The following is a 17,115-nucleotide window of genomic DNA, read 5'->3' on the forward strand; positions in this document are numbered from 1 at the left end:
ATGGAAAACTGTTTTGGGGCTCAGCTGTGTAAGCCATAGGTGTCCACTTTAGTTGGACACTTACTAATTGTAATACTGCTGTAAGAATGTAATTAATGTCAGACATTAGATTTTGAAGGATCACGTTCCCCAACCTGCAGTACATTTATACAAAACATTGAAGGTGAAGGGACAAGTTAAGTTTACATCTCAAGTTTATGTTTTATTATTCTCAGTTATACATCCATACTTTATATATATATATATGTATATAGTGTGCTATGTGTAATTATTACTGTTTTTACTGTATTACTCCTTTTACTAGTGGCTAGTAGGTACAAAAATACACTTATCTTACAACAGTATGTAAATGCTGGGTAGCAGTAAATTACTGGGTATGAATTGTAAAGAAGTCCACAGTGAACGTTACATAACTTCTTTCACTTTTATCATATACTATTTACTTTATTTTAATCTTATTGTAGGTGTGAGGGTTTTTTTAATGTTTTGTGTGTGTGTGTGTGTGTGTGTGTGCGCGCGCGCGCGCAACCAGGCAATTTCCCTTGTGGATGATAAAAATCTATCAAACAACGTGTTATTTATTTTCATAAGTGACTAATTTAGTAATCTGTGGAAATTCTTGGCACAACTCTCTTCTCATCATCCGATATAAATCAGTAATCCCACTCTGCGTTTCACTTTGAAAGCATCACCGAGAACTCGCGATATTTCGTCCAATTTCGTTATTTCGTGCCTCTCGCGAGATATCGTGTTATCTAAGATTCGCCAGAGCCGCCCTCCCTGCCGCGGGAGTTCCCGGGACTGAACCCAGGTCGGTGTCTGCGTCCCGCTCCTCCGGCGGGTACAACAGAGGCTCCTAACTCGTAGCTGCATCTCGACCAGCCGGATGAAACCGCCCTCGCCAGTGTGAAGAATGAATCATGGGACAGCGTTACTGTGGAAACGACGGTAACTCTTTTCTGTTAACCTAGCATGTTGAACACGGCGAACTGACAAAAAGCTAGTGGCTGGCGACGTTTGTCTCGGTAACGTAGCTGCAGGTGCGCTGCATGATATATTGTTGTGTATTGTCATTGTTCTCGCTTTACAGAGGCACGGGAACACGATGTTGTGTGATGCGAAACCGCTCGATCCGGCTGATGCAACGCCGAGGCTTTAATAACCGCTAATCTTGTCTAGTCTTGTTTGACTTGGTGATCGTTATTGCACAATCAGCTCAAGTGAAAACTGCCTCATTAATCTGCTGCATCTTAGAAGGAGTTTGTTGACGGGCACGTTGCAATCACCGCAGCTAAGCCGATGATGATGATGAGGAGGAGGAGGAGGAGGATGCTCCAGGACGGATCAACGCAGCTCCTGTGTCTCACAGCCAGCAGCGGGGTTCCTCTTTTCACGAGGGGGGCCTCCAAGCAGCTGCCCTTCTCCGTCATCGGCTCCCTCAATGGTGTCCACATGTTCGGTGGCGGCCAGGGAGTGGTCCTGTCCTGCTGCCAGACCGAGGGTGGGGGGAAGGTGGTGTGGAGAGTTTTCCAGGACAGCGTGATGCTCATCGCTGTGAGCGGAGGTGGAGGTGGAGGTGGACGAAGTGGTGCAGGGGGCAAAGAGGAGGAGGAGGCGGAGGAGGAGGAGGGGGAAGAGGAGGAGGTCCGGCTGCAGCGCCTCTTGGAGAATGTGTGGAGCTGCATGGTGCTGGTGTTGGGTCAGGACGAGTTGGCAAACGTCAGGAATGTGGAGAGGCTCAAGAGGGACCTGCGCTCCTGCTTCAGCCTCATCGATCAGCTGCTGGAGGAGAGACACGAGGGCATCCTGGGGAATCTCACCCACTGTGCCGATTCACTGCTGCCCCCGAACCCCGCCATCCTGCAGGAGGCCGTGGATGCTTTCGCTCAGGCCGCCGACAGCGAGTTCGGTTGCCTCATCGTCCACGGGCGGATAGCCACAGCCACCGAGAAGTGGTGGCGCCTGGCCCCCCAGGAGGTCGTCCTGCTCTCCGCTCTGATACGTTCCCTGTCCGCCTCCGGTTCGTCTTCTTGTGATTACCCGGTTTTCCTTCCTCAGGGCAGCCCCACCGTGGCCCATCGGCTGCTCCGCTTCCAACTCCTCCCCGGCGCGGACGCGTGCGTCCTCTGCGGCCCCACGCCTTCCCTGCACCGGGCCGAGACCGGGCTGGTGGTTCGTTTCTGGTCGCCCCTGTTGGAGACGCTGCGAGACTGCCTCGCCGTGGGAGAGCGCTGTCTCCCCGGATCCGTGTCCCTGCGTCCTGACGTGCTGGCGTTTCTCCTCATTAACCGGGAAACGCGCCGCTCGGTCTGCAGCGTGCGCCCTTCCACCTGTCAGCCCCTCTCCAAGGCCCGTTGCTGGGAGTTGCTGAAACTCTTCTACATCTTCTGCATTTCACGCTACTTCACCCAGGAGGAGACACTGTGCGTGTCCCCGGAAGAGAGGACGCACAGAGGCATAGCCGAAGACTTCGCTGCTGGATTTTCCCATCAGCCACAGCAGTGCTATCTGGTTACAGAAGAGTGCAAAAGCTACGGACTTCAGACATCACAGCATCAGCTGTATCTGCTTATTTTACCATCTGTGCCCACTTTTGCGCTGCGCACTGTGGCTACACAGACTCTCTCTGACCTAACTGCGGCCACAAGATTTTAATTGGACCATGTTGGACGAATCCACAATGTTTAATGTAATCATTACCCATCAGATTAACAGACAGTCATCTGTCATGTGAATTCACCTTATTTATTGATATGCAAACACAGACATTGTCGCACAACTTTACTGATGTTGCTTAGTGATTATTATCACTGACACTAAGACTTGACTGTACCAAAAATGTATTAGACACTAATGTGAAGCTGTTACACTGGGATGAATAGGTGCCTGCTGTTAAGTGTAACTGTTCCTGTACTCTGGTCTTGAGCCTAAATATACTTGGGTGATCGCTCGGGGGTTTTGCATCACTGTGATTTATTTATTTTTTTCTTTACACTTTTCCTTCCTGCTGACGTGATAGTGACACCACTGCCCACCACTAGTTGACAGTTTCATTGCACAACTAAACAAGTATACGTAACTACAAACGAGACTTTAAAACCACTTCCCCAAAACAAAGAAGTCAGACGGTTTCAGTATTAGTTGGATTTAAATGCCTCGCCAGTCAAAAGCTAGCGCCAGGTTAACACGCGTTCAATATTTTTTCCTCAGTCTCACATTTTCTTGACTCCTACTAGACACAGACAGTCAGACAGCATGAAAGTAATCAGCTTTAATAAACGTATGTGACTCCCATGACACATATGTTCACAAAAAAACAACATTTTCAGTATGGAAATGAACAGCATTGCATTGGTGATGTTAATCGCAGTGTCACACATTGTTTACAGATAGTTTCAGTGTGAAGACAGAGTTTTGCTAAAAGTGACACCGAGGATCAGTAAAATCGCAGTAAGTAGTTTCTAATCTTAGTTTATCCTGACTTCTGCTTTTAATGCCCATTTTCTACTTTTCTGTAAGTGGTCAGCGAATACGACACATGACCCATATGTTGTATTTCCTCACAGGAAGATCCCAGTTAAACATTAGATATGTGAAATTCGAACCAGTGTAATTTAGGTCTGACCTCCTTCTTTTGGTTTGACCCTTTCACAAAGGACCTTGACACACTGCTGAGCAATAGAAACACTATATACGCACACTTTCAGGGTTACTCCGGGAGAGTGTTTATGGTACCACAGCTATCTGTGTGAAGATGGTCGTTTAAATTCCTTTGGCAAATCCCATCAACCTCACTGTGGGAGAGAAATTTTTAACTAGATCCAGGGCTAAGGAGGAGCATTGAGTTAAATTCACCCAAGTAATGTTTAAAGTCTCCTCCCAGACGGAGATCCTAAAGGAAAAAAAAAAAAAAAAAGTTAGGCGAAGACAATATCTTGGGATAAAAAGTTGGAAGCTGCTGTCGGTTCAGGTTAAATCTCGCTCGACTTGTAGCCTGGAACAGTTTTGGCTCAGTAACCAGAGAAGCGACCCTGACTGACCGACAGCCCCACGGTGCGTATGGTAACGGAGGAGAGGGGGGTGGCCATGAAGCGGCCACACAAAAGGGGAGGGTTGCGCTTCGCTGGCTGCAGAATTGCCATGTGTGCACCCCTAAACATTTCAGATCCTTTTTTTTAGTGGATGTGGATGTGGATGCAGCCGGGAAGGTGTCGTTAGAAGCGCTCTGGGATTTTAATCGCAGTTTCGTGGACGCCGAATTTAGCCTTATCTCCTCCCGAGAGGGGTCCAAAGGTCTGGACGCGCAGTCATTTTAGAAGCGCTCCGGTTCCACTTGTGTCTCTCGCATCGAGGGAAGTAGTCGGCGCGGAGTGTCTGTGCACCACGGCGGCTTTAAAAGTTACGCTGCTTGTTTGTTCATAGGAAGGAAGGAGGAAAGAAAACAGTGCAGCATGTCAGGCGCGCGGATGCAGCTGCTCTCGCCCAGAAACATTCGCCTTTTAAGGGGGCGACACGAATCGCTAGCCGGTAGCAGTAACGGGGCTCCGCGGCTCCGCGGCGGCGGCGGCGGTGGCGGCGGTGGCCCCGGGGTCCGCTCACTGACCTCTCCCCTCCCGTCCCCCTGTTCTCCCGGCAGAGCCCTATCGAGTCTGAGCACGACGCGGCGTGGACTTCCCAAAGAGAAAATGACCGAGAACGGAGTGATGTCGCGGGCCAAGGTGCTGACCATCGACACCATGAACCCCACGGTGAAGAAGGTGGAGTACGCCGTGAGGGGGCCCATCGTGCAGCGGGCCGTGGAGCTGGAGAGGGAGCTCTCAGAGGTTTGTGCAACACATCCACGGCCGATACATCATACACCAGATGTGTCCTGTAAAGACCCACTACTCATCACCTCGTGTGACCCGAGGGTGTTTGTGGTGCTAGGCAGATAGTTGTTTACAGTGCGCCAACATACTTTTGAGTCCGTACTTATTCTACTTAATGCGACTTTAAATGCTCATAAAAAAATTACGCAATAGGTTAGATTCATCACAAGGGCTCAGGTTAACTTTTTTTTTTTTTTTGCTGCTCCAGCCTTTTTTTTTTTTTTTTTTTGGTCTAAACTCGACTTAAGTCAGCATCTTTGATTTCCCTAAGGTTGCAGATCATCAGGTTTCTATTCCTTGTTGTGTTCCCTCAACATCTAAACATTAGCCTGTCCCACAAACAAAACTTAGTGTTCTGACTCGATAAGCCTCCTACACACCTCTTTATCAAAGTCCATCGGCTAGTGACTAATTCCTGAGGTTGGTCACGTCAGGTAGTTTGATCCAGTTGATGTCACCTACGTCTGGTTTCACCATTTGTTTTCTCTCTGTTTCCCTGTGTTAATTTCCAACTCGCTTTTAATAGTCCATAGTCTAAACCGGCTAACCACAGTCCATAGTCTAAACCGGAGATAAATCAGCCTGAACACTTAAATTCTCTTATCTTTGTGGTCCTTTTAAGAGTAAATATATTTACAGGTGTTGTCTTATTACACCGCGTATGACGCATCTAAAAATGAAATTTAAATGAGTAATAAAATAACTTTTGAATGCACAGCCTTCTGGATTGCTTCCAGCTCACTGGTGACCACTTGCCCTTTTTTTTTCTGTAAGCAGTGCTCAATTCCTTCCTCTCACTGTGTTTATGATGATGTGGCAACCAGCTGTTAGTGTACCGAGTGCAGTCTGGTGTGAAAAACGGCCCTCTCTTGAGTGCTTTGCTCAGTAAAGGACCAGTATGCCAACAGTCTCTTGCACAGGTAAAAAGCCCGGCAGCATTGGCCGGCAGGGATTGTAATGTCACCGGTAACCTTTTAACCAGATTGGTGCGCTGGCCAAGGTTTTATGTTCTGTTTACTCTGACAGCTGCTCATCCACAGCTAAACCCCACTCTCTGTAAGGGACTTACTCGGTTTTCCTCCAGTTTATTTATTTTCTTCTGAACAAAAAGATTGGGTGTTGGCAAACTGATATTCAGATGCTCTAAAACAAATTGAGGCTTTTTCAATAGGGAAACAAAGGAATTTGTGTAGTTTTTACAACAGATAATAAACTAATAACATTATGCCTGGGCGGGGGTCGAACAAAAGTTTTGTCTTGTCTCCTGCCCTTTGGAAAGCACATCATTGGACCAGGGGGCAGAAATGTGACCCACTTAACTCCCCTCTGTTCTGTCAACTAGTTAAAAAAAAAACAAAAAAAGAAACCTCTCAACTCTGCACTCTGAACATACTTCATTGTTTTTCTAAGATTTAGTAGCAGTCATTACTCTTTATTATATGAGCAACGTATTTGTCAGGCTGTGGCTTATATGGTGTTGGATTACTTTGACAAAGTGGTTACACAATGGTGCTCTGTCTTTTGTCTTGGGCTTGAACGCACTCAGAGGAAAGCACACTGTGATCCCCGTCTCCTGTTTCCTTCACAATTCTGTTTTTTTTGGAACTCAGATGTACAGTATAAGAATGACTCATGTTTTTTTACCTAATACAAAGTATGTGTTGTCCAACGAGACGGACTCTGAGCCAACTCGCTGTACCAGTTAACAAGTTAAATGTGTCCTTTTTATGTGGTGGTCTTTGTTTCGTCTTAATGAGCCGCTAGCTCGTGGTGAATGGGAATATCTGGACAAAGGCACGACTATTTCTTTTTCCTGGATCGGATCCTTTCCACTGTCGTGATGGTTGTGCAGCTCATACTCGTCGATGTGATTCTTGTTAAGTGAAGAGTCTCACCATAGTTTATTTGACTGCATGTTATTGCGCGTCAGTGATGAAACATAAAGCCCTGCCAGTAAAAACAAAACGGCTGCATTGGTTGCTGGACTCTTTTATCAGCGGTGGAGGACAAAAAGCACTGTTCGTTCAAGTCGGCTCGTAGGAGCAGAGGTCAGCTTGTTCGTAAGAGATCACCATCACCATGAATGGGTGGCTCCTTTGACCAAGGGGAGTTTTTCACGCTGATCAATGTTATTGGCTCAGCCGGAGAGACGCCTCTTATTATCTGACCAATGAGGGAGCTGGAGACTCGAGTTTCCTAAAATCCTAGCTGGATCGGACAAATCAAACAAACAGGGCTGTTTGGATTTCTGCTGGGAGTCTGCAGAGTCACGCTGCTCCTCACATCTGGTGTTTGCGGCTTGTGGTGAACATGTTTGCTGCCTATCCTCTGTCAGCGGCCTCAGCTGGTTGAGAGATTATCTTTCAGAAATGTTATATTATTGGCCTGGCAGACAGTGAATGAATATTTTTATTTTGGTGATGCGCTGTACTAATTACTTCTGACATTTGACCCGTGCCAACTTCATGTCCTGCTCCCTGCTCTGCATTAGTTTCCACGCTTCGGTAACGTGCGTCTCTGTGATCATGCATCAGAGGGTATCAGCGTGATAAAGTGGTTTGTTCTGGCTGAACCATTGCCCCAATGTTTACACATACTATCTGCATCAAGGCTGTTGCTCCATTATTTCAACCATGTAGGTTTGAGCCTCACTCAGTGGCCAGTTCATTACGTACACTAGTGAAAACAAATGCATCCTAAAGAAATGGTGCATCCTGGTTAAATGAAGGACCGCCCACTTGACTAACTCCCTCTGCCTAAGTAGAGTTTTGAGAGAACATGAAACCGAACAAAAGGGCCTCTTGTAATCTGCGTGGTATTCATGTTCCCTGGCCCTTTTGAATGATGGTTAAATATAATGTTCTTCTAAGACTCTTAGAATTAAAATCTGATTCTTTAATTTAACCAGAAACAAGGACTCTGCAAATTATTTGTTTCTTACCAAGACAAAAACAAACACACTTAGATTTAGAAGTGTAAGATAATTTGCCCTGTTTTAAGAGTTAATTTCTTATTTCAAGTGTTTAACTTCCTGTCAAGTGAAATTATCTTGCTGCATGGACAGATAATTTCACTTGCTTTTAGTACCTTTACCCTCAGATTTAGTGTCTTTACCTTGACTTTTGCAGTGGAAAGTTTGTGTTTTTTTTTGTCTCCGAAACATATTCTGTGTCACCATGAGGTTTGAGGGCTGCATCAATCATAACACTTTCCCAACGCTGATGATTTGAAATCTGCTTTTCTTACATTCACATCTGTTTACAATCTACATTCTTTAGCTTTGTCCGTGTTGGCGTGCGCCGCTGCGTGCGTTTGTCCGCTCATCTCCTCGTGTGCAAAGCAAATCAGGAAACTCTTAAAAGCCAGGATGCACCAAAAACTGCTGATTGACAAAATTATATCAGAATTATATCATCTAAAGCTAGTAAAACGTTCACATCCTGTTGTGAAGCTCTGGTGGATCGCTCGTTGGTTGGGTAACGAAGTCTAGGAGCAAATTGTCTGCCAAATCAGAAAAAAACTTTCTTTCTTTTTTTAATTTAAGTCCAGAACAGATAGGCAAAGAGCGTTAAAACCAAGAGCGGACACTTTATCTCTGCTTGTTTATCCGCTGCAGCAGAAGGAAAGCCACTGGAATGGTCGAAACAACAAACGCTATAATCCAGCCTTGCAAGTGGTTGCTAACCTCACGTGTGCTCTGCAGTTGCTGGGCTTTTTGAGATTCTTGGCATAGGTGCACATCATGTTGCGCTGAAATATGTTTAGGTCAAGGTTATTTAGGTGCAGCGGGGGTTCATAACCGGCTTTGTTAATTGGCATACATTATAAATTACACAACAGATGGCAACATTTCTGCCAAGTAAAACCAAACAAAAGAAGTGTGTCTTTGTTGACTTTTTTTGACGTTCTTCCTAATGTTTCTTTGTGTCGTTTTTGTGTTTCGCAGGGAATGAAGAAGCCCTTTGTCGAGGTCATCAAGGCCAACATTGGTGACGCCCACGCTATGGGCCAGCAGCCAATAACTTTCTTTCGACAGGTCTGCTCCTAACCCCCCCCCCCCCCCAGCTCCTCATCTAAATATAGTTTACTGTTTACACTTTCTTAATTTGCATGAAACTGATTTCCATATCACTGAATAAGTTTGTGTCGGTCATTGTTCGCGTCCTTGAACGTGCTGGATTTTTACACCCTTTAATCTAACACATCTCTTTGTCTCAAGGTTCTGGCCCTGTGCTCGTACCCTGAGCTCCTGAGTGACAACTCATTCCCAGAGGATGCTAAAAGTAGAGCCTGCCGCATTCTGCAGTCCTGTGGAGGGAACAGTCTGGGTGTGTATGAGGCTTTGTGCGAGCATTATATAGCACCGTGGCTGCTCATTATCACCTTCTGGGATGGTGTTTAGCTCACTTGGTATTGAGGCTGCAGTCTTGTGCAAGCGGCCGCGGTTCAAGTCCTGCATCAGGCACTTTTTCCTACATGTCATTCCCCCCTCTCTTCCTCCCTGTTTCCTGTCCATCTCTCCACTGCACTTTTACATAAAGGCTAAAATGCCATATAATAATATATCACTTTTTGTCTGTTTATAGGCCCACTGAGTGATACACAGGTTGTGTGTTTTGTAGTGTTAAGAACTTCAAGTCGCCATAGCGGCCATAGAGTGATTATCTCCACGCGACTCTCCCTCAGGTGCCTACAGCGCCAGTCAGGGCATCGAATCCGTGCGGCAGGACGTGGCCCGGTACATCGAGCGGCGAGACGGCGGCGTGCCCTGCCACCCAGATGACATTTACCTCACCACGGGGGCCAGCGACGGCATTGTGGTACGGCAAGACACTCATTTAGACTCCTCTGTTGTACTTTTTAATAGTGTGTGTTTGATTTTGTGGTAAAAGTTTTGTGAAGCGCTGATGAACCTTTGAACTGAAGTCCTCAACTAGAAGGGAAATAAATACAAGTAAGAACAAATAACAGGATGTACTGAAGGTCAACTAGATTACAAAAAGGAACTTAAATGAGACGCTAAAATGTTTTGGGGTAATACTTTCCCGTGATCCCATTTTGGTGTGTTTTATTTGGTTTATGAGTTATGAGTGATTGAGAGTGAAATCTGTAGCTAATGTGCAATTCCTCAATTAAATAGACGACTGTATACTGAAGGCGTCATTCCATATTGCCAAAAAACCTGCATCAAACAATTACAACGTTTACAACATTTATTGCTTTTAACGTTACAAATGCATGCAGACAAAGCTGCTGTGTGATTATTAAAGTAGGTAACATGGATGAGCTGACCCGTACCTCCCTGTGCTCCACCCTCAGACCATGCTGAAGCTGCTGGTGTGCGGCGAAGGCGCCGCGCGCACAGGCGTCATGATCTCCATCCCTCAGTATCCCCTGTATTCCGCCGCACTGGCCGAACTGGGCGCCGTGCAGATCAACTATTACCTTAACGAGGAGAAGTGTTGGAGTCTTGACATCACCGAGCTGCAGCGCGCTCTGGACGAGGCCAGGCGCTACTGCAACCCTCGCGCCCTGTGCATCATCAACCCCGGAAACCCCACCGGTAAACATCTGCTGCGGCCGCTCCGATGATTGGTAGCGGTCATCAATATCTTCTCACGTTAAATCATCTTGTCGGAACTTTATATCATCAAGTCGTATCAATCACAGGGAACAGACATCGTGTAACACAGAAGGTGTCAAATGAGGCTTGGAATCACTTTCCAATAATGATGCTAGTGCTCATTCATTCTTTGTGGTTAATTTAAGGTTCCCCTGTTGTTTCCACGTACGTGTCACGTGTACTAATTACTCAGCAATTATTATTTACCTCAAGTTCTAGATAAAAGCTTTTACCGCAGCTTTCGGTTGCATCGTGTGATCTTTCTCCGAGTGTGTCGTCTTAAAGTTAGCTCAGTTGTCAGCGTAGGAAGAGCGGTCGTCAGTTGTCACAATAAAATGACAACCGGGCTTTTTTTTCCTGACAGCCGAGCAAACGAGATGCGGTAGCGAGCGCCGCAGAAATCTAGTAAATGAACCGTTTGGCACTTGTTTTGACAGACGCATCTCTGGTTTTGTCACGGATGATTTGGCCTCTTTGGTGGTCTGTATTTATCTCGAGCCTCTTTAAAATGTAAATGTTTTCTGGGAAGGTGAACTGATCAACAGCCATAGAGGCAAATAACAAGGGGAGAGGAGTTGTCCCAAGCTTCAGCCACAAGGGGGATGTTGGAGCTCTAGTGTGTGAACCACAAGACACCTTTTCTGCCTAGCAAGTGGTTCCGTAGCAACAAATTTCATTGCGTTTCTCGAGTAAGCACCACTAGATGGCAGCAAAACGACACGCCTCGTCTCTACTCTGGTGACGAGCCTGCCTCCTTTCCACAGGTCAGGTCCAGAGCAGAGAGTGCATCGAGGATGTGATCCGGTTCGCCGCAAAGGAGCGTCTCTTCCTCATGGCCGATGAGGTACGGTCTGGACGATCTCTTCAAACATCCACCTGCTCTCCGGTCTTCCTCTTCACCCTCTAATGTTTGTCCCCGTCGCTCAGGTGTACCAGGATAACGTGTATGCTGACGGCTGCCAGTTCCACTCTTTTAAGAAGGTCCTGTTTGAGATGGGGCCCGAGTACTCGGAGACAGTGGAACTGGCATCTTTCCACTCCACCTCCAAATGTTACATGGGAGAGTAAGTCGACTCGTTTGCTTCCGGGGGGGAAAGGTCGAAGTAATGTTGGTCTCATTATGTGGAAACTCACTTAACACAACCTCCTAGAATGAAGTAGACGATGACACGGGAGCTTGTGTTTCTCTTATTTGCCTTAATTCTCATAATATCTCCGTTAGGTGTGGCTTCCGTGGAGGCTACATGGAGATTATCAACATGGACGACGAGGTGAAGGCCCAGCTGACCAAGCTGTTGTCGGTCCGTCTGTGCCCTCCTGTTCCTGGACAGGCTTTAATGGACCTGGTGGTCAACCCCCCACAGCACGGGGAACCCTCATATGAGAACTTTATCAAGGTACACAACCCTCAGTATTTGCATTGGTGACTAATCGCTAAACACAGACATAACGAAACATAATCAGCATCATTATACATTCACAATGCCAGATGCTATCCATAAGTATTGCTTATAATTCAGTTAATATGAATAAATCTATGTTGTATCTGTTTTATGAGAAATTAGTTTGTTGTTCTTTTGTATAACTTGTGATGAGACACAATCGGCTGAATCCTATTGCTAGTTTCATGGTCAAATGTGTGTGGACTACTTCAGAAAATCCCCTTGAAGTTGTGACTGCATGTACGTCCAAATTACTGTTTCATATGTGAAAAGATTCTTTGTTTGTCTTATGATCTCTTCAACCTCCCCGCGCGGCGCTTCATCATACGGAGCTTATACGTATCGGGAGAAATTCAAGCAGAAAACCTTGTTAGAAAAGGGGTGAACAATAGAATAAGAGAAATAAAAAGGCAGGGCCCACATAGAGGAACAAAAGCCTTTGCAGAAGACGGTCTTTGAGGTTTAAAATGCAGGAGATTGTTATAAAACATGATCACAAATGTCACAAATCTTTTCTTGTGTAACTCCTGTTCTTTCTCCCGCATCCAGGAACGTACAGCCACATTAAGTGCCTTAGCAGAGAAGGCCAAACTTACAGAGCAGGTCCTCAATACTGTCCAAGGCATCAGCTGCAATCCTGTGCAGGGTGCCATGTACTCCTTTCCTCGCATTACCATCCCCGAGAAGGCCGTCAAAGAGGCCACGGTCAGTCCTGAACCCTCCTTTCATAAATGTTTCAATGACTCAAGCTCCACTGTGATGTTATTCCAAGGTAACAGCATTGATGAGGAGCAGCAAAGAAAACATCCACTCAGCACACACTCAGGATCTGGTCCGCTTTTATTATATCGTTTTAATTATTGTGTCTCTCCGTGGCCTCGGCGGCCCCAGATGCACCCCTCTTCGACGTTAAATAAAATACAACATGGGAACCGCAGCGCTGTGCTGGACTGAATAACTGTCCACTTAGGAGTTCAGTACACTGTGAATCCACCACCCTGTTTGCTAAAGAGAACAAATGATTTCCAATAGCGCGTCGTTTCAATTGTGTCCCCCCGGTTCACTGCTCCGTAGGAATTTCACAGAGGGCGAACGGGCAGAGCCGCTGAGAATCTGATCGGCCTCACAGAGGAGAAGGTCAGGGGAGCGCTGACCTGCCGACACCTGATCAATCCCAGTGACTCCGCTCGGCCGCCCTGGTCCCGCAGAAAGATAGAGCTTCTTTATGTCAACACGGCCATTGACTGTTTAAACAGAGCCGCTGTGCGGTCTGTCGAGGCCGCCTCCGTGTACGCGCTCAGTGCCTTCTGAGCTCGAGATGCTTTAAAGAAAAATCAATTTAAAATGTTTTTTTACGAAACCTTTCGATCGCAAGGAATTTAGATTCACTTCCAATTGATTCAACCTTCAATCAATAATCATCTGCTTTATTTGCTCTGCGCTGCTGATGAAAACGACTCTATCTACTGAGCTGCCACATACGACTGTGCTGAACGACTCCTGTGCTACGGTGACCATGGAGAACATGAACAAAAAAAAAGAAATTATATATAGTATAAAAAAAATAATAATTAGAGAGGTCTGAGAACATATTGCAGGGCTACTAGCATTGGACTTGCTGTAATTCATTTTCCATTCGTTAAGAGCGGGAGTGGAGTTGGTCACAAAGAAACGCTAAATTGGATTTATTCAGCCTTTTATTTAACCAGGAAGTCCCTTCAGATTAAAATCTCTTTTTGAAGAAGAGCAGGCCCATTTTTATTTCGCCCGAAAATTCTTCCTATTAAGTTTGTTAAATTGGATCAAAACCTGGATGCAGATGCAGATAATAATACGACAGAACATCTGGGCGCCGTGCTCCTGATCTACGCTTTATACTAATTAAAGACAGTCCGATAAACACCAGAACGTCGAGCTTCCGTCCGTGTAACGTGTGTTTTTTCTCCCTGTTAGGAAAAGGGACAGCAGCCAGACATGTTTTACTGCATGAAGATGCTGGAGGAGACGGGGATCTGCCTTGTTCCTGGAAGCGGTTTTGGCCAGAAGGATGGGACCTACCACTTCAGGTACAGGCCGCTTCTGAAGCAGCAGCTAATGGTTCACTGTATTCTAGATTAAACTAAGGTTTACCATAAAACGACTGATCGTGCTACGTTATGCCAACAGGTCGTTCTGTTGTTTTGAATGTAAACATTACCCCTGAATCATATATGAATCTTTAACTCTAAGCGGAGCTGTTTTTAACGTCACCCCCAGGTTAATGTCTCGCCTTCCGCTCTTCTTCCCTTCTCTTTGACCAGAATGACCATCTTGCCACCAACAGATAAGCTGAAAATCCTGCTGAACAAAGTCAAGGAGTTCCACCAGAAATTCACCCAGCAGTACTCTTAAGTTTCCACGTCTGTTTTCCCTCCGTTGACAAAAAAGGGAGGAGCTCAGCCAACCACAACTACTACGCATTAGCCAATGAGAATTCATTTGTCACTTATAAGTGCCTTCTCTACTGTGGCTCTGGTGGTCTCTGTGACGATGCACTTCGGCCTCTACATTCGGACATTCACAGACGTTACTCACAAGCAAACAAAAACTGGGAGGAATTCGGCTGGAGACCTGCGTCTAGTGCGGGGGGAAAAAAAATATGGCTTTATCCACTGTCTGTGTTTCTTTTTTTTGGAGGATGTACATACTGGTGGCCTGTGAACTTGCAAGCCTACGAGATATCTTAAATGTTAATGCCAATATGAAAAAAAGGAGGAACCACTGAAGAAAAGGTTGAAGTTGCTTATAAACTGGAAGTACGTGGAAGTACGTGTAGTACATGCAGTACTTGCAGGACGGAATATGCCCCAAAAAGTCCCATTTGCATGATGATTCAGTAGGAGATTATTTTGTAGAGTAAAAATAAATGTAAGAATCTGTTTCATCTCTTCTTGTCAGATTATTTTTAAACGACGTAAGACAAACTTTTGCCTTTCCTCTGCTGTTAAATACCAAGCGCTCTTTGTATCACACACTTCCACTGTTAACTTAGGTTGTTTCATGTCACAAAAATGGTGGTAAAGTAGCATCATTTTTGCCTTTCACTCATGCGAAATGATTTTGTCTGAAATACACTGATGTTAGTAAGTCACTTCTCCGACTGATTCAAAATCTTTCGTGACCTCGTTCCACTTTCACTCAGTTTACACATTGATTATGTCTTAAAGGCAACTTCGGTAATAATTGTGCCTTTCTTTTTACGCCACATTGGAGTAACCTAACAAAATGAAATTTGGATTGACCAAGACGCAACTTCTGGGGCTGAAAAAAAGTGTCTAGACTGTAGCTCCAAAAGCAGGTCACAAGTTCCTTTTTTTTTCAGGCACTAGCAAAATGGTGAGGCCCAGAGCCGCCACACTGAGCTTCAAAACCACTCTCTAGACATCTTATTGGTGACATCGGGGGGGGGGTTGTCTATCTTTATATATTGGAAATAGGATTGTCCCTGTTTAGCACATACTATCTGCCCTATTTTTGTTTTTTTAGCTGTAGTATTTTACTCATCAGCTAGTTTTCGGTGTTGGTTCCGGGCAGGTAGTACACAGAGCTGCTACGGCCAGAGAAATTAGGTTAATGTCAACTGAGCAGCGGAGCAAGAAAAGCTAAACAATGAGCTCAAAATAAAACAGAGCCAAGAGCTGAGTGATAATAAGTCACTCACTTCCACGCTGCCATTTGATCCATCGCTGATATAAAAAATATTGACGGGTGCAGCTTTAAAATAATCGCTCTGTCACCTGTGGCGACAACGCCGACAATCAAACGGGTTCGGGCATCCAAGGCGGGGACGGGTAATTTGGGTTTGTTTAGCCAATTACAGAACGGGGCCCCTTGTCGAGTTCGGTTCTGAGGCGGAGATGCTGATATCTGATCCGTCTGATCTGAAATCCTCACCTCTAATAATGTCGTTCAGTTGATCCGCGCTCAGAGGGCTGTACATTTGTTGTCTCCATTAATCTGTCATCCACTTTATTGCCCAGTGTGCGTTTTCGGAGCGAGCGGCGATGATGGATGGCGAAGGCGGGTTTATGTGTGCGAGAGAAAGAAGCAGAAAAGGGAGACTTAAAGACCATGTACTGTGGTAAAAATGAAGCTTGTAGTTTGAAGGGGTTTTCTGCTCCTTTCCTCCTCGCTTCACAGTGGCTGTCAGCTTTAATTATCTTTGACAAAGGGCCTCCTGAATCCTAATTATACCGAGCTTTGTCTTTTCCTGGAGCCCTTCACAATTCACTCCAGCTGCTTGACGCACTCACACGTTCCAGTCCTCTTCACCCAAAATTAATTGGGTGCGTTTGCAGTTTCTCCCCTCGCCTCCTGACATCTTTTGGGAATCAAAGGTCATCATTAGTTCGGGTGAGGATGTAGGGCGACAGAGAGACAGTCATGCATCACACATCAGCGCTGTCATGCGGCTGTCCCCTGTTTTGACAATGACCAGTCTTTATCCGCCGCGTACAGCCTTATACAAGGAGATTCATAGGGCTGAGCGGAACAGCTTGCTGGTTCTCAACGGTGCTGGAGAACTGACAGTCGCGTTGTGTTCATTATCCCGCATTGCACGGGCAGGGATGGCCGCGTGATTCCGCAGAAAGTGTCACAAAAACTCCTATCACACACCAACTGTAGTCGGTATCGTTGAGCTTATTTAGCTAAACAGCTGAGAATGTATCATTAAAAAAAATTATAAGCTCATGGGCTACAGGGTCATAGAAAAACTATATTAATGAATCCCAATCTTGTGCGCATGTCGTACGTTTTATTTGTTTGTCGGCCACGTGGGGCCGATGAAACCGGCTACAATCTTGTTATGCTGTATTTTCACCACATGAAGTCATTATTCTACTATGACACTTCGGCTGCTACAAGCTGAAGCTCCATTACCTCCACCAGTTCGTTATTAACGTCGCTTTTCTGCACTTGTGTAACAAATTGCAGTGTTTTTTTTTTTTTTTTTCCTTCTTATTCTTCTTCTTCTTCTGTTGCTGAAAGCAGTTGCCTGCTGCAGCTGTAAATGAAACCTATGAATCTGGCTGGAGTGAAACTGGTGAGAGGTGTCAGTGGTGAGGGATACAGTACGTCTGAGATAGCTGCACCAGAGGCTGCCTAACTTATTTGGCAACATGTAAATCTACCTTAAAAAAAA

General features: G+C 45.7%; 1 protein-coding gene across 6 annotated transcripts; it reads left to right on the forward strand.

Moving 5' to 3' along the window:
- Positions 1-570: 570 nt before the first annotated feature.
- gpt (glutamic--pyruvic transaminase) lies at positions 571-14,856 on the forward strand. Of its 6 annotated transcripts, none has more exons than XM_047589014.1 (12): positions 780-948; positions 4,637-4,823; positions 8,815-8,904; positions 9,088-9,196; positions 9,555-9,688; positions 10,188-10,431; positions 11,256-11,335; positions 11,419-11,555; positions 11,714-11,888; positions 12,483-12,638; positions 13,887-13,999; positions 14,234-14,856. In XM_047589014.1, exons 1-12 carry the CDS (start codon positions 914-916, stop codon positions 14,322-14,324), a joined length of 1,551 nt encoding a protein of 516 aa, XP_047444970.1. In that variant the 5' UTR covers positions 780-913; the 3' UTR covers positions 14,325-14,856. The 6 variants fall into 6 exon arrangements, with proteins under 6 accessions (XP_047444972.1, XP_047444973.1, XP_047444974.1 ...); XM_047589015.1 differs by lacking the exon at positions 780-948 and adding an exon at positions 3,918-4,053; XM_047589013.1 differs by lacking the exon at positions 780-948 and having other exon boundaries at positions 4,121-4,823.
- The last annotated feature ends 2,259 nt before the right edge of the window (positions 14,857-17,115 follow it).

This window comes from Mugil cephalus, chromosome 7, assembly GCF_022458985.1.
Source record: "Mugil cephalus isolate CIBA_MC_2020 chromosome 7, CIBA_Mcephalus_1.1, whole genome shotgun sequence".
Classification (NCBI taxonomy): Eukaryota; Metazoa; Chordata; class Actinopteri; order Mugiliformes; family Mugilidae; genus Mugil; species Mugil cephalus.